We start from the raw sequence: 24,244 nt of genomic DNA, 5'->3' as shown, positions 1-24,244 counted from the left end.
TGCCTGAAAACTCAGGAGCTTGTTCTGTTGGTGGTAAGGCTGTTCACAGGGGTCTTGTAGGGGGGCTAAGCAGCAGTGGGAGAAGTGGGTAAGTCTCTGTGGGACTAAATAAGGATGTGGAGCTATGAGGAAGGAAAACTGAGTGAAACTAATTGTTATGTATTGCCAAAATTTATGGCATATCAACATGGTCTGTTGGTAAAAAATTAAAGAGGTTTAGAGAGGGCAGTGGCTTCTGTGTGGGACAAGCCTGGCTGACTGGGACCCTCCAGTCTTGGAGGGGGCTGGCCGAGGGAGTTATGGTGTGGTCCATCCATAAAACCACAAGCCATACAAGACAGAAGTACAGGAACTGGGGTATATCAAAGCTGATGAAAAGGATGTTTAAAACAGAGTGTGGTGATCTGTAGAGCTCCTTTCTGCAGGATGCTGTAGGTGCTGGGCTGCCTCATGGACGAGGGAATCACAGCCAGCTGCTGTGTGTTGAACAGCAAGCCCCGGTGTGTCCTGGAGCTGCCAGCTGTGCAGGAGAGTGTCAGGAGAACACAGCTGTGGGTGCTGGGGGAAGCAGGGGTGGCTGCTGTGGGTGAATAAGCAGCACTGTGTCTGGGGAAGGGACTGCCAGGAGGGAGCTGTGCCTTTGGCTTCATAGCGAGCATCCAGACAGCACCTGTGACACATCAGGATCCATGGGAAGTCCAGTGGTCTCCCTGGCTTCAGACTCTGAACAGGGCAATTTCTCCAGCCCACTATCAACAGCTGTACTGATTGTTAAGCAGAGACCAGATTATAGCAATGTTTGTCCAAGCAGCCTGACAATGACCAAGCCCCAGTCGCTTGGGGCTTGTGCTTCTTGCAGCAGGATCCAGCTGCTGGCTCCGGCTTGGTCTCCCACGAAACTGATATCAGCTTTGTCTGCTCTGGGATTACCAGCCTGGAGACAGAGGCCTCTGTGAACATCAGCTTATGCCTTTCCCACCAAGCAGTGCTGGAGGGAAGGCAAAGGCCAGCCAGGAGACATGTTGGAGCAGGCAATGAGCTGTGCTGTGCTTTCTCAGGGCACTTTGCCTGTGCTGAGGCCGGGCACCTGGAACACTCCTGCCTCTGGCTGTGGAGGTGGAGGGCCTGGGAGCTGGGGGAAGGGTTAAGCACAGAGGTACCAGGAAAGCAGTCTGTGTACTGGAATAATGCCTCAACCAGTGACTGTCTTCTGCTAGTGTCCTTCTGGAAAGGAATGCTGTTCCACAGGTGGCATCCTGAACACATTGTTGATTGCTTTTGTAGGGATGTGTGCACGGGGACTCAACGTTGCCTCTGCCCTGTTTCAATCCACAGCATGGGGTTGCCCAGGTTGGTCTCTGTTTGCCTGTAGGGTGCCAGGTGCCCACGTGTGGTGTGTCCCCTCAACAGCACCCACGTGCAGAGCTGCACTGCACACATCCTGTGTCACACAGGGCATCAGAGGTCTCTGGAGTAAAGCCTGGCAGAGGGAGATTGGGAGGCATCACTCCCCCTTCTTCCTCCTGTCAGCTGCAGAGCAATTCCTGGTGCACAGGGCAGCTGCCCACAGAACTCAGCAAATCACTGTAATAGTTGTAATAAGTGAGCGTTTTGAAAGTGCGTCACTTCTGATCCTTTCCTGCTGGCTGAGCACTGCCATCATTGCTGAGCCCCACCACATCAGGGAATGCAGAGATGCAGCTGTTGGGAGAGGGCTGGGAGGAGAGTGTCCATGGCCCACATGCTTCAGGCTTGATTGTGTGCTACCAGCGGGGAGATGTTGGGAAAAGGCGAAGAGAACTGGGGTCTGTGGCAGAGTCACGGGAATTGGCCCCTCAGCCATGTGCTCCCAAACCCCAGTTCCCAAGGGATGCTGTAGTAGCTGAAGGGTTTGCTTTCTGGCAAAAATGTTTCTATCTTTACCGAGATGGAGGGAGTGTTAATAGTTTCTGATGTGCTCTCATAACCTCCCTCCCTCCCTGCTTTGTGCCACAAGCATGTGAAAAACAGCCAGATTCCCTTCCAGCCTCTCTCTGAGCTGCAAGCACTTATGTCAGGTCCTGTGATGGGAAGGGAAGACGCTGGAGTGATCATTTTGTGAGCAATAGGGGTAGCTGTGCCAGCCATTGTTTCTTGCTGGGGTGAGTCTGTTGTGCTAAGAGAGCTGTTTTCATGATGCTTTTCAGGAGCAGGCATCAACAGACCTCTGAATAAGCCCACCCCAGGTAAACACTGGAATCTGTGGCTTTGTAGAGGGGTCCACATTTGCTGAGGTGAGCTGCTAATCCCATCTGTGGGATTATGCCTGTGGGATATGCCTGTCCTGGCAGGAGAGCTCCTTGGCCCCAGCCCTGTTGTGGAGGAGGTGCCAGGAAGGGCTGCTGTGTTGAGGGGGATGTGGCTGCTGCTCAGCAAGTGCCTGGAAGACTCCTGAGTGCTGCATCACAGCACAGACCCCTTCCCTGTGGCACTGCTGCCTCTGGGGCCAACGTGGCCCGCAGCCCCTGGGGGTACTGTCACTTCTCATAATTTCCACTGCCTGCCCCTTGCTGCAGTGTCACCATTGATTATTTTTGGATGTCCTAGATCTGTCAGGCCAGCGCTGGCTGCTCCCCCCGCTCCCATGGAGCAGCAGGGTCTCATCACCCGGTGATGTGGTGGGTGCTGCCCTTCTCTCTCCCCAGCCAGACCAGCTGCCCCCTTCCCAAAGGTTGGAAAGCTGCTGGGGGTCACCCAGTGTTGATGCCAGGGCTGCTTTCCCCCACTGTCTCTCCCCTGCTCTGCCATAGCTCATTAGAGTTTAGCAGGAAGAAACAAGAACAAAATCTGCCTGCAGCCCTTTCCCCAGTGTGTGCAGTTAACTGGGATCTGAGCCCAGAAATTTTATTTTCCTGTATCTCTTTTTGGTTTCCCTTTCCATCTCACCTGCTCGTTATTTTACAGCTTTCCATCCACTCTTTTGTAATTTATAGCAACCTGGAATCAAACCTTATTTTGTCGATTAAAAGGTTTCCTGCTGCTCTTCCTCCAGCTCCAAAAAGTGTTTTCACACTCCTCCCCCAGCAGTAACAAATATTAAATACAAGGCAAACATCATTTCTACCTTTATCCTGAAACCTATTGCATGCTTAGCGATGTTGCTGCCTTTGAGTCCAGGTAAGAGCCAAGGTGTTGAGTACTGCTAAATATTAGTCCCTCAGACTTTGATGGATTACAAGGGGACACTTGGATGCACAGGAAAAACTAATTTCCTGGAACAAAACACATCCATCTCCTGCTGACTCGTCCCCTTCCCTCAGGAGATGGCTGTGGGGTGTGGAGCAAGGCGATCAAAGTGATGCTGCTGTCAATACCTGGGAACATTGCTGCTGCTCCAGACCCCTGAGCTCACCCAGCTGCCTGCCCTGCATGGGTGGTAGCAATGATTTGTCATCTATCTCTGGCAGACAGCCTAATTTTTTAATTAGGTGATAGGCTGATTAGCTGCTGTGCTGCAGCCACTGCTCTGCTCTGCTGGTGCCTAATCAGTGCTGCAGAAAGCTGGTTAGCAGCCGGGCTGCTGGGGCACATCACCCCCTGCACTTCCCTGGAGCTCTGTGTGCAGGGAGGGAGGCTGTTTGATGGGGAGGAGGCTGCTGGGCTGTCCCAAGGAGTGGAGGGGACCCTTGGCTGCATGGCAGACGGGAGGACCGGTGTTGAAGCACACAGCTGGAAGGTAAGCTGCTCTGCACCTTGGCAAGCTGTGCTGGTGCAGGGCTTTGTAGCATCATCTTCTCTTGGGGAGGGTGGGCTCTGGAGCAGCACCATGTCCTGGAAAGGGGGACTGCAGCCCTCCCAGCTGCCAGCCTAGTGGCAGCAAGCTCCAAGGAGCATCATGCTTGCACACGTGCACGTTTGCCCCTGCCTTAGCTGCTTCCTCTGGGCGAGGCTCTCTGGTGCTGCCGAGGTCAGCTGGGCAGGCAGCAGTGATTAATGCTGGGCGCAGAGGGGAGGCTGTGTATGGAGAAAACAAGGCCTGGCCAGGGGAGCACACAGCCAGAGAGGAAGCTGCTCACAACCCTGCTGACAGCAGCAGGGAGAGCGGCCAGGGGCAGCTGCCAGTGCAGGGGGTGAGCCAAACCCGGGGAGCCTCTAATGAAGGGCAGGATGGAGAACCCAGCATGTTTGTGTAAATAAACTGTGTGCCTCCACACAGGCCTTGTTGAGGTGCTGGCATCCCTGCCGGGCACTGCAGCTGTTCTCGTGCCCTGCTGCAGCTGAGGCTTTTGGGGACAGCTGGCTGCTGCTGCTGGGCAGTACTCTCTGTGTTACACAGGGATCTCTGGAGCCTGTCACCCACTCTGCATCCATGCTTGGCCATGGTGCTGGTTGTGGGAGTGGAGTTTTTCTTGGCCACACATCTCTCTGAGGCAGTGAGTGCGGAGGATTCTGATTTCACAGCCAGCACAGGCAACTTTGTCAATCCACGTGTTGCTCCTGCAGGCACGCTGCCCGCTGGAGCTGGTGGCTGCTGCCCTGCTCCAGGAGGTTGATGGCCCAAGGCAGCCATCTAAAAGTTACTGCTGGTCCTTCACAGCTCCTTCTTTTCTTGGGATCTTGTCCTGTCATAATGGGCACAGCTAAAAACCTGACTAAAATAACATTGCTCAAAGCGATTCAGAGAGGTGGAGGGGCAGCTGTCCAGGTATGCTCAACATTTGTAGACCAGCAGACCAGAGATCCCCAGCTCTTCTGACTCCAACTCAGAGAGCTTTGGTTGCTTGGCTCTCTTCTTTCTGGTGGTCCAAGTCAAGTGGCAAAATGAACAGCCCCCCCCCACAGCCCTTCCCCACAGCCCACTGCAGCCCTGCAACACCCAGAGCTGCAGCCAGCAGGGGATACTCCCATCACTTGGCTGCACTGTGTCACCCATGGCTGCAGCTGCTGCTGGCCCTGCAGAAGGTTCACTGAGCTGCTCTGCCTCCAGCAGCTCCCTATCCCAGCCCTGTAGAGGCCATCACCCAGCCACCACCCTGCGCTGCCTCCTGAAGGATGGAGTGGGGTCCTGCCTCCCTGTGTTGCAGGACTGGCAGGTGCTGCCTCTGTAGGAAAAGGCAAAGTGGTGTGCCTGGGTCACACAGCTGGGGCATCAATGCCAGCAATGCCCTTGTTGATCTGACCTCTTGAAGCACCTCTGGTCCCAAAAGTCACTGCTGTGATGCAGAGGAGGTCAAGGTGCTCCCATCTGATATGTGCCAGGTTAGCAGTTGGGCTAGATGATCTTAAAGGTCTTTTCCAGTCTAAATAATTTCATGATTCTGTGTTGGAGGAGTCTCTCCTCATTGGCATGAAGCTGCATGACATCCCCAGAGCTCTGGCTAGGTCCACCAAAGCAGCTCACCTCCTCCCTGTGCCCCCTGCTGCCATTCATGATCCTGCCTGACATTTCTGGGAAGAGCAAATTCATAGAGTCTTACAATGGTTTGGGTTGGAAGGAACCCTGAAGTTCATCTGTATCCAGCCCCCATGCCGTGGACAGGTGTGTCACTTGGTAAATCAGATTGCTCATCTAGACCAAATTTGCTCCTAAGTGTCATTCCAGTGGTGGGGTGACCTGGCCCACTGCATACCTCCTCTATCCCTGCTGTGCCCTGGGGCAGTTTTTGGGGTCCATGCTTCCTGGGAAGGGCTGCTGGACTTGCTGCAGAAACTGCCTGCTACCACAGGGACTCCTAGGTGCATTTCCCAGCATCCAGACAACCTGCTGTGCCCCTCAGCACACTGAAGGGGTGCCTATCTGTGTGCTGTTGTAGCCCCACTGGGTCCTGGCAGAAAATGTGGTGCAGCAGGGCACAGGGCACATGACCTCTGCCTGCCTCTGCCCCCTCACTGAATGAGGTTGTGGGATGAGGCATCTCTGAACCTGGCCATTTACCTCTGGGCAGGGCTGGGGAGTTTTGAGCCAAGCCTGGAGCACAGCCCTGCTGTAGCTGCAGATACAAGGCTGCAGTAAAAGATTACGAGCTTTAAATGGGGCCAACCTGTCCTATAAAGCTGTCACTGCTAATGGAGACCATCTCTGAATTGCACAGCTCCAATCTCCATGCCATGGCTAGAAGAGCTGGAGAAGAACAGAGTGGAGGCTTCTACTCAGTATGGCAAAGTTAGAAAACTCTGCTGAGCCGAACACTCAGCCTTTTCCCACATTTCCAGCTGGATCCCTCTGAGCAGCTTGTGCCTTAGAGAGCACCGATTCCTCCACCCCCACGTGGCAGCCAGGACAAAGCGCTTGGTCGAAGGCTGAAAGAGCATGACACATCAGAAACACTGAGCCTGGCCCCTCTCCAATCCCAGGCAGAGAAATCATCTCAGCCATTAATCTGTGCATGCAAGCTGCATCTAGCAAAGTGATGCTTAATGTCACCCGTGCTCACTCACATCTCAGTGTTGCAGTTCATGCTTGCATTAAAAAAAAAAATATTAAATTTCAAAAAATTAAAGCAAAAAAAGTACTTGGTGCTTTCTGGGTGTAATTTCTTAGTGAGTATGTCCTGGGGGAAGCACAGGGCACAGCATGGACCAGTGTGCTGGGGTGAGCCAAACATGGGAAGCCTCTAACGAGGAGCAGGATGGAGAACCCAGGGTGTGTGTGTAAATAAACTGTGTGTCTCCGTGCTGGGCTCTTGTGGCACTGGCATCCCTGCCTGGTACTGCAGCTGTGCTCAGCTCAGCTCCCTGATCAGCTGAGGCTTCTGGGGACAGCTGGCTGGACTACAGGGACCCTCCAGAGCCTTACATCCACTGAGGTGCTGGGGCAGGCAGGGTTGGGATTGGAGCTTCCTCCAAGCTCAGCTTTCATTCTCTGCTGTGATTAACTGCAGTTGGTGTTCAGCTGTAATTTTAGAGAACAATCGGATGACGTGGCTCACAGTTGATTTAATTGAAAGCTGATGAGGCTGCTGTGCACCAGGGTGAGTGGTGCTGGGATGCCCCTGGGAATCCCATGCCCTCTTCCCAGCCTCAGCCTTGTAGGGATCAGGCTCCCCACATTTCTCTGGAGCTGAGCTTGTAAGTGCAAGGTCTTCTTGTCCTAGAGTTTTGTGACCAGCCTGGGTATTGTCAAGTGTGGTAATGTTTTGGCTTTGGGGGTTTGCCCCACTGTAGTTTGAGCCACTGGAGAGGTTGGGTGCACGTGGGATACTTGTCTTGTTCCTCACTGCAGAAATCCACTGTTCTGCTGATTGATATGCTTGAGTTGCACTGGCCATTTTTGAGGCAGTTCAGAAGGCTGGGGGAAATTGCTTTCAGGTCAAGACCTGCTTTAGCCTGTGGTGATTTACTGTGCCTGGGGTTTAAATCTCTGCAAACAGAGGATTATGGTGATGGTAAATACTAGGTAGGCCTGAGGATTGCCGTACTGACAGCTGAAGGGAGCATGGCCTTTCCCTTTAGCAGATAGAGCATGATGGATGTTAAAAAAATAAATTGAGATACAGCCCAGGTTGTAGCTTAGATACTGTTTCTCCTTGATTTATGTTTCTGCTTGGGTTCTTCGCAGAGTAAGCAGTATATTTCGTGCTTAACCTCACGGGGCCTTTTTGCTCTTAAATGAGGACAATGTGGTAGGTATGACCAATTGCCAAGAGTCCCAGATTAGTGCAAGATCTGCAAAAAATTCAGAGCTGCTGTACAGCCCAGCATCTGCTTGAAACACAAACACCAAGCAATGAACACACTTAAAAATGCAAAGCTGCACTCCTGTGCTGGGGGATAACTGCTGGTGCCTGGCTGCTCTCAGTGCCTCTGGGTGGCTTTGGGGGCTGAACACAGAACCATTGCCTCCTGCTCTCAGCAGCCAGGAGTAGCCAGCAGCCTCTCCCAAGCACGACAGGGTGAGGGGATGAGGAACCAGGGTGGCACTGCCCCAGCAACACCAGTCTGATGGGAAGCCCTGCCCATAGGCACAGCAGATGCAGGCAGCAGAAGGTAAGGGCAGGCAGGGCTTGCCCTCCTGCCTGCAGGTACTGGGCAGGAGGAAGAATGAAGGCTTGGTTTGCTAATTGCTCTGGAAGTGGCGGTGACAGGCAGGTCTTGCCTTCAGGGAGCTATAAGGGCACCTGTGCATGATGAGTGGGACCAAAACACATTGACACAGCCTTACAATCCAATTACTGCTGAGTGCTAAGCAACCTGGCCAATTTGCTCTTGGTTTTTATAACATAAAAATGGAGGGGGCATTACATAATGCCCTGGGGATGGCTCCACTGACAGTCCCTGAGAAGGGCTGAGCTGGCCTGGCCAGAAGACTACCATGGCTTTGCTTATTGCTGGGAGATCCCAGATCTACCTGGGACAAGCAGTCTTGTCAAGGCACATCTCCTGCACACTCTCCCAAGGAGCATCTCCATCTTTCAGTCATTCTCGTGCTGCAGAGGAGACTGGCACAAATTTGGGCAGGGGCCTGAGCCTGTTAAGTACCTCAGGCCCAGCCTTGGGAATGATGTCCTCCAGCCTTTCCTTGCTCTTGGTGTCTCACTGCAAGTGGAAGATGCTTCCATGTCTTTAGAACCCCACTTGCCTCTGAGAGGGTACCACCAGCAGTAATAGTCTTCCAGGCTGCTGCAGATCACCAGCAGTTCTGTGCAGGCAGAGGGCTGTAATCTCTGTAATCTCTTCCTCAGGGTAGCCCATAGCAAGCTGCTGGGAGATAATGGGTTTGTGCAGGTGATACTGGAGGTGTCATATGGCACACTGATGCTATCCATGATGGGAATTGCTTTGGTATGTTGGGCCAGGGATGGATGCTCTCTGGGCTGGAGGTGGGAAACACTCATGGAGTTGGCAGCTGAAAGTAAACGTGAAATTTAGCAGGCACTTCCAGAAAGGGGGAGAGGCTGGGTGGAAGCTACCTCTTGCTTTTGTCAGTTCTATGGAAAAGCAGTCCTCTGGAAAGAAGGAGGGAGTGGATGGAAGCAGCAGGTCACCAGAAATTATTTCTGAAGTAAACGCACAGTGGTTAATGCTTCATGATGGTTGAAGTTGGTTTGCTTCATGCAGAGGTTGCAGCTGGATTGTGTTTACTCTGAGTTGCCCATGGAGTAGACTGCACCAATCCTCATTGGGTTCAGCTCCTCCAGCAGCTGGTGGTAATCACGAGTTACATTTTTGTCTTATATTGCTGACTTTTCCTCCTTGTGTTTCAGAAATAACACGGATCATCCAGGTAGACTTGGACCTGAAGTACAAGACCAACATCCGAGACCTGTTTGATGAATTTGACAACTTCCCAGAGGGAGCAGTCATTGGGATTGCCAGAGAAATGCAGCCAGTGTACAGGTACAGCTCCCTCCCTGTGGGGAGCAGGGAGTGGGCAGCAGGTGGTTGGTAGCTGCGTTAATCCCTGCAAGGGGACTTAATCTGAAACTTGTAAATTGGTATGAGCAAACCATATAGTGTTGCTGTGGTTTGTTTGCTTGTTCTCACACAACATCACAAGACTTCCAAAGGCAAATTCTTGATCAGCAGTGCCAAAATCCACGTCTGGACTCTAGTACATCTAGAGGCGTGTTTGCCCAGCCATGCCGCCTGAGGTGCTGTAATTGTTTGTGTGTTGGCGCTCTGAAGTTTTGGCTGAGAGTATTGCAGAGAGTAGGGATTGAGTCTGGGCAACAATGAGGTTCTGGGTCCCTGGAGTGCACTTTCTGCTTCCCCCAGGGAAAGCTGAATGGGCAACTCTTGCTAACCTGGGCTTGCAAGCATGAGGGTGGCCCCGTGGTCTCTTGCTCTTCAGACCCTTGGTACACCAGCCACTGCCACCTGTGCTGGAAACTGCTCACAAAGGGGTGGCCCAGTCCTTCCCACTCATAGGAAATAATGCAAATCCCACCACTGGTGGGATTCAGGGACATGGATATTTCCAGGTGCTTAGAGAAATTTGTTTTGTTAAGCCATCGTTCTAAGGATGGACTTCAGGTTTTCTTTTAATCCAGGGTAGATCAGGTAATTATCCCAGGATGCCTTAATGGATCTCAGCAGAGCTGAGTTTGAGCATCTGAGATGGCTTGGCTAGATTTGCTAATCCTAATGGAAAAGTTCTTGGAGAAGGATAAAAAAGCTTAAGAGGTCTGTATGTCTTTTCCTTCCCTGGTGGAAGCCTACTTTCCTACTGAGCCTCTTACGACATGACCAGCAGCACTCTTGGGCAAAGGCTGAGCTGCAAAGATCTGGACCAGCCTTTCTTGCTGCATGTGCATCCAGATGGGAAGAGGGTAGAGACAGAAGTTCATCAGCAGGGGAATGGTGGTTGTTAGTCACCACCAATTGCTTCCTGGAAGCCTAAACCATATGACAGAATGTGATCACTCGAACTACAGAAGTCACCACTATTTCTGAGCTGGGAGAAAGACATCTCTGTGTGTGTGGCATAAGTGTTGCCTCTCTCCTGATTTGTACTCTTGGCAGGAAGAGCTGGGACTAGAGGAACACAGATGCTGAGGTCTTGTCTCTATAGGGTGACACCATGCATGGAGAGTAGAGGGCTCCTGTATCTGCTTTGGTATCCTGGCAGGATTTTGGTGCCCAGAATGGTAAATCCAGTTTATTGTATGCAATTGTTAGAGCTTTAAGGGGGATGGAGGGAAGAGCCCCAGCCAAGAGTGGCTGTGAGGCTGTGGCCTCAGTCGGCCCAGCAGGGCAGATCCCTGTCGTTAGTGGTGCTGGAATGGGTAAATCAAGCACTCGTTTGCCTGCAATTAGTGCAGGGTGGAATCACTTTGTTTTTGTCTCTGCAGGGTTTTGCATTATTTCAATGCATAACTAGGGAGTGGGGATGGTGATCTGCTGCCTGAATGTGGTTTGTGGGACTGGGTGTGCCTGGAGGGGAATGAATTAAGGTTTGGGGTGCTCTGCTGGAGAGCCTTTCAGCATAGCAGGGGACAAGGCAGGGGATCATGGGGCTGAGCACTGAATACCTGACCCAAGCCATAGCTGTGTTCTCCCCCTCCTGCCACCCGCAGTGGGGACAAACATGCCAAGCAATAATAGCCCTCACAGGCTGCATTTTTGGGCTGAACTTTCTGTTGTTGCAGTTTTGACATTCTGGGTCACTTTGGGCTATGTTGTGCTTTTCTTCTTGTGTTGTTTTGATCTTCATGTGAAAACAAGTTCTTGATCCTTCTTGTCGCCAGATCACCCGTTGTGGGGCGAGCTGTGCAAACTCCAGCCTGCCCTCCTGCCAAGCCCTGCACCCTGTGTGGCTCGCACCTCACTGCTAAAAGGGTTTCCAGACACAAACATGAGCTGACAAAGCATGGATGTCTTTGTAAAAAGAAAAAATTCTTTACTATTTTTATATTTTTAGAAAGATAAAAAACATGTTGTAGGTGTGAAACAACAGGTGTCAGCTCCAGCCATGTTTGCCTTGTGTGCTGACTTGAAGCATCAGCTGGAAAAAGGGTTGTGGGGAGGGAGGAGGATTACAGGGTGATTGTGGGGTCTCTGTGTTACCACTCACATTTTCCTCACCATTTCACACAGCTCTCTGCAGCACTAGCATTGCCCCAAAGCATCAGAGGACCTGGGGCAAATTAGCAGAGCTGTCCTGAGCGTGCTCGTGGAGCTGTGGACTTGGTTCCCTGGGGCAGGGTAAGCCAGTGGCCAGAAAGGGTCTGGGTGCCATCTTTCCTGCTGTGTAGCAATGGGAAAGATGGATGGAGATCAATCCACCATCTGTTTCCATCAGCTACCTGTTGGCTGCCTGGCTGTGGGCTGCACTTTGTAGGCACAGGTTGGGACTGCAGGAGGCTCAGGCTGCTGCACTGGTGCAATGAGCAGTGCTGGGTACAGACAGACATTCCAGGAAACGGAGGAGTAAGAGAACAGCGAATCGGAAACATCCCGGAGCCTGTCTGCATATCCTGAAGGTAGGGGAAACCTCCAGACAGCAAAACAGGATGGCACGGGAGTGTTTCCACTCACTTGACTCATGCTGAAACAATGCCCGGCCACTGTTTGTCTTGGACAAACACATTTCTCTGAGCAACAGGATCTCCCGGCCCTCCCGCTAGGCCAGTGCTGGGATTTAACTGTTGCACAGTCTGGTGTTGGTCTGTCCTTTGGGGCCACTCAGGGTGAATTGGAGTGGCCTGTGGAGAGCAGTAGCTCCTGCTGAAGCTGGACATGGATTGCTCTGCAGTGTCTGGCAGGGAGTCCTGGATGCAGAGGGGGAGGTGGCAGGAGCCCATGTAATGTGCAGGAAGGGATCTGAGGTCCAAGGCCACCTGCGTCACGTCAGGTTTCCATCTCTCCAGCCGCAGCAGAGAAAAGAGGCACCCTGTCCATGTGTCAGGCATGTTGTCCTTCCTGTGGCTTTTGGATCCAGTGTGGGACATGGGCTACAGTAAACACCTGTGTGGATAGGGTAGCAGGCAAAACTTCATCCCACAAGAAGGTGCCACCTTGAGACGGTTGTTGAGGACACTGGTACTGTGCAGTAGCCTCCTAGATACTGGCCTGAGAAGTCTCTTCCCAGGCTGGCTTATGCCTGCTTATGTGTCTGCCTGCAGAGGGTTCACACTGTGGCCAAGATCAGGAGCTCTGGCTTCAGTGGGAGTGATTTTGATGTAAAGATTAGACTCTGCATCTGAAGTTTGCATCATCCAAAAGGCTTTCCATGCAAGGAGGTGCTTCTTCAGAGTCATAACCTTAATTAAAAGTCCTGTTGTCCCCTGCAGCATTTCAGCTGCTCAGCTGTGCTGGCCAATCCTGCTCACCAAGCTACATAGAGTGAGTGATAATAGTCTGTATAAATATTTAGGTTGCACTGAGCGTTCTATGCCAGATCTTGGTCAAATTGAGAAGTCCAGGTTCTCTGGTGCTCTTGAGCCCTGCTAAGAAACCTGCAGAGAAGCATTGCAGATGCAGCCTGCATGGGAACAAACAGATGGGCAGCAGGGCACTGTCCCTGGGGGTGAGTGGGTACGTGCCTGACCCTGCAGAGCAGCTCAGCCATCCTCCCAGCAGTGTAGCTGTGCCATGGGAAGCATGGCCTGCTGCCCCTTAGCCTGCTGGCCAGGTGTGAACTCTGGGGCTGCACTTGGGGCATAGCAGGGTCTCCATCAAGGCATGACAATGGCATCCTCACACCAGTGCAGCCCAGACCTACCTGTTCCTCCCTGCCAGCCTGGTTTGGCTCAGCACCTGTTCCCAGACACATGAACTCAGCACTGTCAGGTGCCAAAAGGATAGGATTTCTCATTTCAAAGCAGCCCTGTGGTTGAAAGGAACAGGGTGAGGAAATACTGTGGCACTCCCCAAAATGTCCTGAAAGCTCTCAGATTACTGAAGGCAGAGCTTAAACCCCATTCTTAGTGTGTTTCCTGGTTCTAGACCGGTCTGGTCACACTGGTAGCACGTGAAGGGAAGCAGAGCAGTGGTATTGATTGCACAGCTGCCCTCGGCAGCCTCAGCCTGACCCCATCTGCCACGCCATGCTCCCTGCTCCCATTCCCACAGCCATCCCAGCCTCTTCTCTGCCTAAGCACTGCTGCTGCTAGCACTGCCAGTGGCAGTGGGCTCTGGGTGCCCACAGTGTGCCAGCACCACCTGGAGCCCTCAGCACTGCCCCTATCATGCTCCCCTTGGAGGTCTCCTTGGGAAGGAATGGTCTGCTGGCAACAGGGAGGACTTAACCCACAGGTCCTCAGATAGGTGCTTTTACCCCATCCAGGTAGGAGGAAGATACCTGCTGTGAAGATGGGCCTCAGGAGAAGTCCCAGAGCTTCACAGGTCCAGGAATGCACACAGCTGGGGCTGGAAGGGTGGCTGCTGTTTCCACTTCTGCTATTTGCTGAAATCTTTACTGCTGTGCCCTATGTCAAGAAGCTAATTAAAGCTTGAGGCATCTTGGGAATCCACAGTGTTGGAAATTATAAGTTTGTCCAGTAGGAAAGGATATCTACATCAAAGGGGCAGCTACAGACTACAAAGGGCCGACACTTGGGTCCCTGTGTGGCTGCAAGGCCATTTGCCTTTGCCTCTGCCTAAAACCTGGGAAGAACTCAAACAGGACATTATTTTGCAGAAAGGAAAGGCTTTGTTTCTGCTTGTGATCATGTGGGAGCTGCTGTAAGTGTGCTGTGTGCTCAGTGACATGGGTTTTGTTTGTTTGAGAGCTGCTGAAATAAGCCAGAGAAGCCCATTAGTGGGTGGAAGCAGGACCGTGCAGCTCTGGCCATGGAGCTGCGGCGCTTGCAGGGCTGGGTGTTTGTGGGAGCTCAGCGGCACCAGTGCTAAGTCACTTTGTCAGATGTTTGGAAGAGGAAAGGAGTTATCCTGGACTGTGAGCAGGCTAATGCTAAATCCATAGCCAGGCCAGGCTGTCAGAGACTCTGGGCTGAGACGGTACGTTCTGTACCTTCTCTTGGGATCTAAAAAAAACCGCAAAGTACGGCTGACAGCTGCGAGCAAGGAGCAGCTGGATTTTCCCTGGCTGAGGCAGCATTGGTGGTTGTAAGATGTAACACTGCAGGTGGGCTGCTGCCTGCAATGGAGCTTTCCAGAACTGGAGATAACTATCTCCAGCAGGCAGGTCCTCCTGTCTGAGTTTTCCTGGTTTTGTGAACTTTTCATGCAGGCAGGTGGCCCTGACTTGGAGACTTTACTCTTTTCCAAGGGCTTTTGCCCTGAGGAAGCAGGGAGCTGGCTTCCACCAAAGGTTCTGTTCCCCAGGCCCCTCAGGAGTAAAGGCAGGAGAATTTGTGCCTGCCATTTCTGCTGTTGTGATCTCAATGCTGCCTGCCACAGTCTTGCAAGCCCAAACCATGTGCACTTTGGATTTTAAACCATTTCAAGACTTTGACTTGATTTGTAGCAAGTGCTGCTGTTCGACGCATGGGGAAAACTGTTCTAGGAATTGGTTTGGCAGTGGCTGCCAAGAAGCAGCCAAAATTACAGAACAAACAGAACCTGCAAGGAACTGGAAGCAGAATTAATTTGAGGAATGCAGCTTTACCTCTGATTTAAAAAATTATCCAACAAGGTAAAGAGTTGTGTTGTTTACAGCTGTGAATGTCATTAATATATGGGACCTGTCCAATTTATTCCCATTACAATGCAACTTGAAATGTCATTTAAAAGCAATGAATAAATTGGATGAGATCTGACAACCACAACTGTGCATTGATTATCACAAATAATAATAATATTAAGCAGCAGGTGAGCTTCTGTGAAGGGAGAGCATATCCCCTGTTCCTGAGAGTTCCATTGACAGGCAAGGGTGTCCCAGAGCAGTCAGCCTGTGCTTCCAAGGCATGCATGAGAACACTGCCAGAGCAGAATTTATTCACAGTTGTTAATAGAAATCTGCTGTTTTAGCAGTAATTAGGGCCACAGTGTTCTACAGTGTCCCTGTGGATGGGTTGCCCCCCCTTCCTGTACTGGTGCTGATAGAGGATGGTCTCACACACACAGGTCGTTGCTCTGCACTGCCACCGGTGCCTTTTGTTCTGTAGATGGAAGGAAACCGCTCTGACCCAGAGAGGGATTTATGGTCCCACCTGTATTTGGAGAATGATTTTAGCACTGGCAAGGGGTGTACAAATGTTTGATGGTGAGGAGGGCCACCCTTGAAAATCTGTCCCAAAGAAAGGTTTTGTTCACAAGCTGTGTTCACAAGTTGCCATTTGTCATCTGTTTAAGAGTTCCCACTTTTGGACTAAGTCCACGCAGAAATGTAATCAGCGAGAATCAATTTGCTGCTCTAAATACAGGCCTTTTAAAAGTTTGGCATGTTAGCTGGGCTGTGGTAGAGACCAGCACTGTACAGACATAATTTGTGCATTACGTGAGAATTTTATTAAGGAATTACTGATGTCGTCATTGAAGAGCTCAGTTTGTTGCTTCATCATTATTTTCCATGGGGTGGCTGGAGGTCTTGCCTGAGCTGAACCTTTACCCTGAACCCATCAGAGAAGGGTAAGGTGGTCCTGGTGTGCGCACCAACACGTCCTGCCCTTTGTCCTGGGATGGAAATTATCATTGTTTTGCCCCAGGCTGACATTTTCCCCTGCAGGGCAAGGGGTATTGCTGTGTTGGTGGCGCCACTGCACATCACTGGGTACATGGTGCTCCTGAGAAGTGTGGAGCTGGGATTTCCTGGATTGCACAAACTGTTCAGCCTCAGCTCAGGTGCTGTGGTGTGGGCTGGTACTGAACCTGCTGCCCTGGCTCCTTAAGGGATTTAGCAATTGCACATGGAAAATAAACAATTAGAAACAAGGGCTGCTTTGTTGCGAAGCTGCTGAGCTCACCAGGCCGAGGTCTGGCTGCCAGGGCAGGAGGAGGGAGCTGAGTTGGATGCTACCCTGGATGGTTGCCTCCCTTTCTGTGGCAGAAACTTGGAAGGGCCCACCTTCATTGCAGCAATGTCATCTGGAGGTGGGAGGAGAGGGAGGAAGGGGAGCTGGCCTTTTCCTGTGGGTTAATCTCAGTTGAGCACAGTGATGGTAAGGATCTGACAGCTGCCTTCCACAGTGAGGATTAAGCAAGAGGAGAAGGGCGCAGGGAATTTTCTTGGCTGTGTTCTTACTTTGTGCTAAGGATGAAGGGGGAAAGCCACCATCACCCCCTGAATGGACCATGCCATCATTCCCATCACTCTCCCCTCCCCACTGCCCACACCCTCTCCTCCAGGCAGGACAGAAGCTGCTATCAGGGTCTCCCCTTTGCTCTCTCCCATTTCAAGCACATGCCCTGTCCCCATCGGGACACTGCATACTTCACATTGGGGCTCCCTTCCCATCTGCCTCTTTGAGCAGCTTTGTGGGGCCCCGCAGGTCCCAGGCACCACCAGGTGAGCAGCTCAGCCAGGGATTGCTTGGTGGGACCACAGCCAGGTGTTGTGTCCTCCTGCCACCCTGGGGGAGTCCTGGCAGCACACAGAGCAGGGAGCAAGGTGCACTTGTGCCTCACTGCTTATTGCACAGGAGCAGTAGTGTTTGCCAGCTGGGCAAGTGCCTGCAGCTGGGGATAACGCTGGCAGCCATCTGTGTTCTGGCTCAGGAACTGAACAACGTATTTGGAGGTATGAGAGCATGTGCTTGTTTTAGTTGGTGTTTGGGCTGGCAGGGCTGCTGTTGGAGTGGCTGTCGGAGAGGGATGACTGGCAGCCCGTACTTCCCTTCTGCTCCAGAAGCCTCATGCCTGGCTGGATGGGGCTCAAGGTCCCCTGACCCCTGTGAGAGAGGCTTGCTAACAAAAGGCATCCTCAAGGTACTGGCCTGCTGCTGCTGCCCATCCTGCTCTCCCAGACAGCTGCCCAAACTCTGGCAGCACTTGGTGATAGGTAGGAGCAAATCAGTGAGCTTACAGTTTCTGGGATGTTTACTGCATCCAGACTCTTGCAGATTCCCTATTTTTGTGGCTTTATTCCATGACTGTTGGCTTTGTTTCCCCTTTGGTGAGGGAGAGGCCATGCAGCTGAGTAGGCTTATGCAGTGCACACTGGCTGCACCCTGCAACCTTCCAGGAGCATCCTCTAACCACAGACACCATGGGTCTGGCCTGGCATCTCTTTTCACTTCATGTCATTTTGACTTGGTTCCTTGATTCCCCAGATGCCTGTGGGGGGAGGCATTCCTGGAGATGTGGATTCATGGGGTAGGTCCACATCCTCAGCAGTAAGCCCAGTGGCAGCTGCACAGCTGGTGTGGCAGGGTTGCAGCCTCTTGAACATCAGATGGGTATAGACACACAAGCCCAGTCTGCTGCTTGTGGGGCAAGTGCTTTGAGCTTGCTGCTGGTCTCCCAGCTGGCAGTAACCCCTGCATCTTGCCTTTCCTGCCAGCTCGGGCACCCAACTGCTTTACCAGAGGTTTCCAGCTTATCCTGTGAGGTTGTCCCATAACCCAGAGCTGAAGTAAATGAGTGGAAGTTCACAGATTTGAACAAATTTCCCCCACTTGTTTTCCCCTTGCTGTGGAGAAGGCCCTACAGAGTACAGCTGGTGTTGGAGTGGTCCCTCCTGGCCTGGCAGCTGTCCCCAGCGAGGCGTTTGGAAGGGTGTGATGGCAGCTTTGTGAGCTGTGACTGCCGGGCTGCGAGGCAGGGGAGGCACGGCCACAGCGCCCTGTGCTGGGCCAGCAAGGGAAGTCCTGCTGGAAGCAGCGTTTTTTATCTGGGCTGCCTGGGCCTGGCGTTTGAATGCTTGGAAATGCTCTTCTCCAGATGTTTCCTAGCACACGCCGGCTCTGTTTATAAACAGCTCCTCAAAGCAAAGCCTGTTGGGGCTGCAGGCAGGCGCTCGCGGCAGGCCCTGCACGGCTCCCCTGCACCATGGCACGGGGTCTGGGGCCACAGGTCACCTCTGTCTCCTCCTATCTAGATGGGTTAGAGCAGTTAACAAAAGCCCCAAATGCCTCCTCTTCCTTTCTCCTCCCTTTCTCCTGGTTAACAGCTTCCTGCTCCAGTGCATCCTGGTGGTGCCAGCATCTCCGGGCTGCCTTCCTGCCCAGGCCTTTGCTCCTGGGGGCACAGAGAGGAGGGCACACCGCCCTGCCTGAGCTGCCTGTTCCTAGGGAGATCCAGGTCACTGCAGGGCTTGGGTCAGGGAGACATTTCCGTTGCATTCAGCTGGGGTTCAGTTCCTTGATGATTATCTCAAGGGCACATCCTGGCAGCAAGCTAATCCAGCCCCTGGAGTTTTCCCCTTATGTTTTGCCAAAATTTGAGGTGGTTGCCAAGGGGTGATGTGAGGCAGGACAGAGTGGAGTGAGTGCAGGCTGTCAGCTGTTTGGCTGGTTGTTGTGCTTTGCCAGCCCCATGTCCTCTGAAGAGAACAATGCTCTCATACTCGTCACTCCTTCCACTTCTAACTGGGTGGAGGTGCCTTTCAGCCATGCTCTTCTCTGTCCTGGCCCCTACAGGACAGAACCAAAACCCACTTGAAAGACAAAAGCCAAGAAAAATCCTGTCTAAACAGCTGCTGCCAGTGGTCCTGCCAGGATACCTTTCCCTTGGTTGGCCTCAGCTCAGCAGGGGCAAGGCTGTGGGGCTCAACTGTGAGCAGGATTCCACACCATGGGCACTGGGGAGCCACCTGCAGCTCATCACATTCTGGATCTCACCTCAGCATCACTCCCTGCAGATGGCCCTGCCCTCCCTGCCAGCCCCACACCCCACACACAGCCAGGGGAGGACCGCCCTGTCACAGCCAGCACTGGGAGGAAGGGCTGAACAATTGCTGCTTGTCAGGCTGTCTCCTCTTCCTGTAGAAAGGGGCACATTATCAGCCATCCACAAGTCATCTGGGACACAGCACTGCTGAAAAACTGAGTCATGTTATACAGACTTGCTTTAGCCCCACCATGGCCTGGCAATGCCGAGGGGCTGGGTGCTTGCAATTTTCTTATCCTGGCTGCTTGCAGTGGCTGTAATCTTGTCCCTTAGCTTGGGCAGCATGTGTTTGGAGGTTAGAACGTGAAAGGAATCAGCTTCACTGCTGTGGAGCTGGAAATGTGCTCCCCTCTGTGGCACTGTTTACCCTCTCCCTCCTATCAGCTTCCAGCATAACGTCCTGGGCAGGGGGATGGCTTTCTTGGCACTGCCAGGGAGAAGCAGAGGTGGATTTGAGCCACTCCCAGGATCTGAGCACTTCAGAGGGCTGATTGGTACATGGCTGGGGCTTGCCTTTACAGGTTGAGCTTCCCTCTAATGCTGCATGGAGAATGTTTTGCCTCCCTTTTCCAAGGAGCAACCCATCCATGAGTTGTCTTTGCCTGTCCTCAAGACTCAACTGCCCTTTGCAGAGGCAGAGCCCTTTATCCTTTCGCCACCTTTTAGATCCAATGAGCACTGCTGCCCAAGAGCTCTGATAAGGCAGCCTGTCCTCCACTCCCCTTCCCTAGGAAGCATGGATACGACTGCTTCAAGACTGAACCCTCCTTCCATGGAAAACTGGTGCTGGGAAAAACCCTTTCCCTTCTGAATCAGGTGGAAGGGAGTGGTGTAAAGACCCTTAATGAAATGGGAAATATCCGTGCTTTAATGGAAAGTTTTGCATGATGCTTGTGGTTCTCCAGATCAGGAAATAAAGAAGATAGTCACAGTTGACATCATTAACAGATCCATGTTTTTGCTGAGAAAAAAAAAATAGATCCCATTTCTGCTGGAATAATTCTGCTGTGTAATCCTGGCTGTCACCTTGGCCAGTCTCGCTGTGCTGGGGACCCAGAGCATGGGCCAGAAGGATGGATTTGATAGTCTGTTCCCTGTACAACCTGTAGCAAGAGCCTGTGGGAGCTCTTGATTCTTAGAAAAAAAAATTAAATGTTTGCAGTAGAGAGCATCGCCTCTGTAGCTGTCCCAGGGGCAAATGTCCCTGCATCTTTTTACATCTGAGGGAGTCCAGCTTCAGCTTCCAAGCATGGGACTACTTTAAACATTCGGGTATTAAATCTACCAAGTTCTTGTTGCCTTGAGCTGCATGGAGACTTGGGTGGTGTCTGACAGGTTTGAAGAGGAACCAGTGGCAGACTTGCCTTATTCTTTCTAACAGTGTTTCTCCTGGACATCTTCACAGCAAGGTGTAAAAAACCCCTTCTGTAACTTTACGTTAAGTGTGAGAGCTGAAGGAGAGAGCAGTGCTGGCAGCCCTGGGCTGTGAGACAGTGGTGGGGGTCATGGGTCCCTCCTGCCCTCCTCTGATACAACAGGCTGAGACTGCTCTCAGGTGCTCAGCTTTGCAGCAGAGGATGCTGTTTGAGGGGAGAAGACTTTCAGACTGAATGGGAACAATTTTGGAGGGCAGATCCAGCTACATGGGGAATAGCATGGGATTAACTCAATGTCTGCAAGTAGCCAGTGTATGTATAGTGAAGTATATTCTCTGACACAGGACTGAGGAAGGAGCCAAAGAAATTTCTGGGCTGCTTGCTTAGGTAATTGAAATTAGGACACTTCTGGTGGTTCACCCAAGGCGCTGGGGATGTGGTTTTGTCTCTCTGCACAGCCGTGTGAGCAGTCACACGATCCTGTGTCCACTTGTCTCTCTAGAATGATCCTGGTAGAAACAAAAGAGGCTTTGGGAGATGGTAAGCAGCGTGGTTTGAAGTCTGGGCAATATCCTGTGCAGGGGGATGGAGAGAAAGGCAGCCTGTGAAGCACTGACTGTTCTGAGAGGCTGGGTGTCTCCAGACAGAAGACAAGCATGATGAGATCCCTTGGGTAGGTAGTCGATCCTGTGCTGTGATCCAGACCTGAGGTGGCTGCTCTTCAGACTGCCCTCCCTGACATCCCTGTGCCTGTTCTTCCTCTCTTTCCAGGCACACCTTCTGGCAGTATCGCCGTGAGAACCCCCAAACCAAAGTGGGGGAGCCCCCTCCTGATGGGCTGCCAGGCTTCAACAGTGGTGTTCTGCTCCTGAATCTGGAAGCCATGAGGCAATCCAAGCTCTACAATCAGCTGCTGGAGCCCACCATGGTGCAGAAGCTGACAGAGAAGTACCACTTCAAGGGCCACCTTGGGGACCAGGATTTTTTCACTATGGTGGGGATGGAGCATCCAGAGCTTTTCCATGTGCTTGACTGCACGTGGAACCGGCAGCTTTGCACGTGGTGGAGGGACCATGGATACAGCGATGTGTTTGACCAGTACTTCCAGTGTGAGGGGGAGGTCAAAATTTACCATGGCAACTGCAACACTGCGATCCCTGAAGACTAAGGCACCCACTGCCCCCAAGGGCAGCTCTGACTGCAGCAGGGCCTGCAAAGCCATAGTGGCTGCACTAACAGCCTCTCAGGAAGGGTGACCAGCTCTGATCCAGCATAATTCAGGGGAATCTAGGGATCCCAAGAGCATTCAATATCCCACTGCCTGTAGCCTTACTGTCCAAGAGGAAGGGCAGTTCAGTTATTGAAACAGGACCTCCACAGCCACTGTATCCAGGGCTCAGCTCCTGGCTCTGCTTGGCCAAGTCCATGGTGCCCATCTGTGCCTCAGCTGCTGGGGCACGGGAACAGCCTAGAGGCCATCAGAGACCACTGCTTTTGCACTAGGCAGGGTCCAGCTCCCTGGGTGCTGTGCAGCTTTGCCTTGTCTGATGGTCAGCAGGAGTCCCCAGCAGGCAGTTGGGTTACATTTGTCATTCCTTGGTGGCCCATTTCTGCACCTCATGCAGAGAATTGGTCTGGTCCCTCTGGAGAGCAGACACTGTCCTCAGGTCATCTTCCTTCTGAAGCATTCCAGAAAAGCGAGAGGGCTTTAAAGACTGAAAAGCTGCTTTAAGTTGGGTTACTTACAAACAAAAATTGTGTGCTAGATAAGCTTTAAAGCCTTCTGTTGGTTCTTCTGAGCAATAAAAGCTTTACTGCCCTATGTTGTCCTAGAAGTGTTCAGTGAGTGTGTAGCAATAGGTGCATTTTTCTAGCTTTGCCTTTAACCTTTCATACAAAAATAAAGCTGCAGATATCAGACACGCTCGGCTGTTTTTCTGTGGCACAACTGAAGTCCTGTTCAACAGGAGATTTCCTGCACTTATCATGTTTAAAAAGTAGCTGATGAGTATCTGCTGGGCAGTGTGTGGTGCCCCACATAGCTTATCCCACATCTGTCCCATGGGAGTGATGCAAATAAACAAGCTGGATTTTTAAAGATCATCACCACCATAGCCAGGGTTGGTTTGGAGGGAGCTGGGAGCTGCCTGTGCTATGAATGAGGGAGCTTCAGGCTGAGCACGCTGTTCCTTGAATAAATGCTGCCTCAGTGAGCCTGGCTGGCTGCACAGGTCTGTGTCAGGGGCGTGCATGGCTCACTAACCACCTCCAGCCCAGCTTGTTTCACACCCCTGTGTGCGTCTGTGTGATGTGCACATGCAAAGAGAAAGGCATGAGGAGCTGATTGTGGCTAAGCCTAATAACAGAACACAGCATATATGTGGCAGGAGTGTCCTGGGCTCCTTCCCCTGTACCCATGAATGAACTTACTGGGGGAGAGGCTCTCCTCCCTTGAACTGATGTGCAGAGACAGCAGGCTGTGGTATGGGCTGCATCCTTAACCCTGCCCTCTCTGATGTGCTGAACCAATCCATTTCCAAATAGCACAAAACCTTGTCTTCAAATATTTTCTCATCCCCAGGGAAGGAGCAGCAAAGATGTGATTAAAGTTGAGGGAAAGATGCAGTACCTTGCTGTGTTAGAGTCACATTTTCACCAAAAAACAAGGTGATCCAGCCTCACTGTGCAAGGCAAGGCAGCCAGCCTAGCTGGAGACTGCAGCGGGGCAGGATTTGGGGCAGCTGATGCACTGTGATGATGCACTCAGAAGGATGAGTAGTGTTACTGGTGTTTACTGGTCAGGGCACACTGGTGGCACCAGTGACACATGGGGTTTCACATGCCAGGGCAGAACCTTGCCATCAGTTTGGAAATGGCCATGCCAGAAATACAGGCCAGGCCGCTTGTGTCACTAGCACTGGGGAGGAGTGGGGTGATGAGCAAACATGGCTTTTACTGGGGACTGAGCAGCTCTGGGGTGGCTGTGGGTGTCGGGGCTGGCCCAAAAGGACCACGATGGGTGCTGCAGGGTGACACCTTGGGAGATAGGGTTGTGTGGGGCCATGTTCCCTCCCTGCCCCACAGCCATCCCTGCAGCTGGGCCAGGCATTGTGCTCTCTACCTGCAGCCAGGGGATGCTCTCTGTAGGGTTAGAAGCACTTCTCCCTCTCTGTGGAGTCCCAGTCTATGTGGGGGAACACCTACACGTGGCCACTATCGCCCCAGGCTGAAACCTTTTGCTTAGGTATTTTTCCAAAAATCAATTCTTTTTTTTTGGTTCAGAATCAGAGTCCCCTGGGAAACTCACTGCAGTTTTTTTTTTCAGCTAGCAAAAGCGCAGTTAAATGAAACATTTAATTGAGCTTTATTGTTTTTCCCCAGGCAGCACAGAAAGCCCCGCGGCCCAGCACCCCACGCGGCGCCGCCGGCCCATCCAGAGCCGCGCGGTCCCGGGGCCCTGAGGGAGCGCGGCGGGCAGCGAGGGCCGCACCGCGCTATTTATAGAGCCCGCACGTAGCCGAGCCGCACTCCCTGTGTAATTATCTCCCCTTCATGCCCTGCTGACTGCAAGCACTAATGAGCTCAGCTCAGAGAGGCCGTGGCGGCCTGGGGCTGACTCGTGCAGCCTTTGGAAGGGTGCTGCCCCCGGCTGTGCTCTGGGGCAGCAGCAGAGCTTGCTGTTCGTCCCTGAGGGCACCACCTACCCAGGAGCCCTCACC

The 24,244-nt window shown here is 52.4% G+C and overlaps 1 protein-coding gene across 1 annotated transcript in view; it reads left to right on the top strand.

Moving 5' to 3' along the window:
• The window catches only part of XXYLT1 (xyloside xylosyltransferase 1), a 32,403-nt gene extending 9,958 nt beyond the window's left edge, over positions 1-22,445 (top strand). Inside the window, exons 3-4 of the mRNA XM_018912966.2 lie at positions 9,183-9,315; positions 21,297-22,445. Coding sequence (XP_018768511.2) covers positions 9,183-9,315; positions 21,297-21,693 — 530 coding nt within the window. The 3' untranslated portion in view covers positions 21,694-22,445. The remainder of the gene's footprint in view (positions 1-9,182; positions 9,316-21,296) is intronic.
• Positions 22,446-24,244: the final 1,799 nt, after the last annotated feature.

The sequence above is a fragment of the Serinus canaria genome, chromosome 9 (assembly GCF_022539315.1).
Source record: "Serinus canaria isolate serCan28SL12 chromosome 9, serCan2020, whole genome shotgun sequence".
In the NCBI taxonomy this organism is placed as follows: domain Eukaryota; kingdom Metazoa; phylum Chordata; class Aves; order Passeriformes; family Fringillidae; genus Serinus; species Serinus canaria.
Note: the sequence above shows the minus strand (reverse complement) of the source record. Positions and strands in the feature narration are given on the sequence as shown.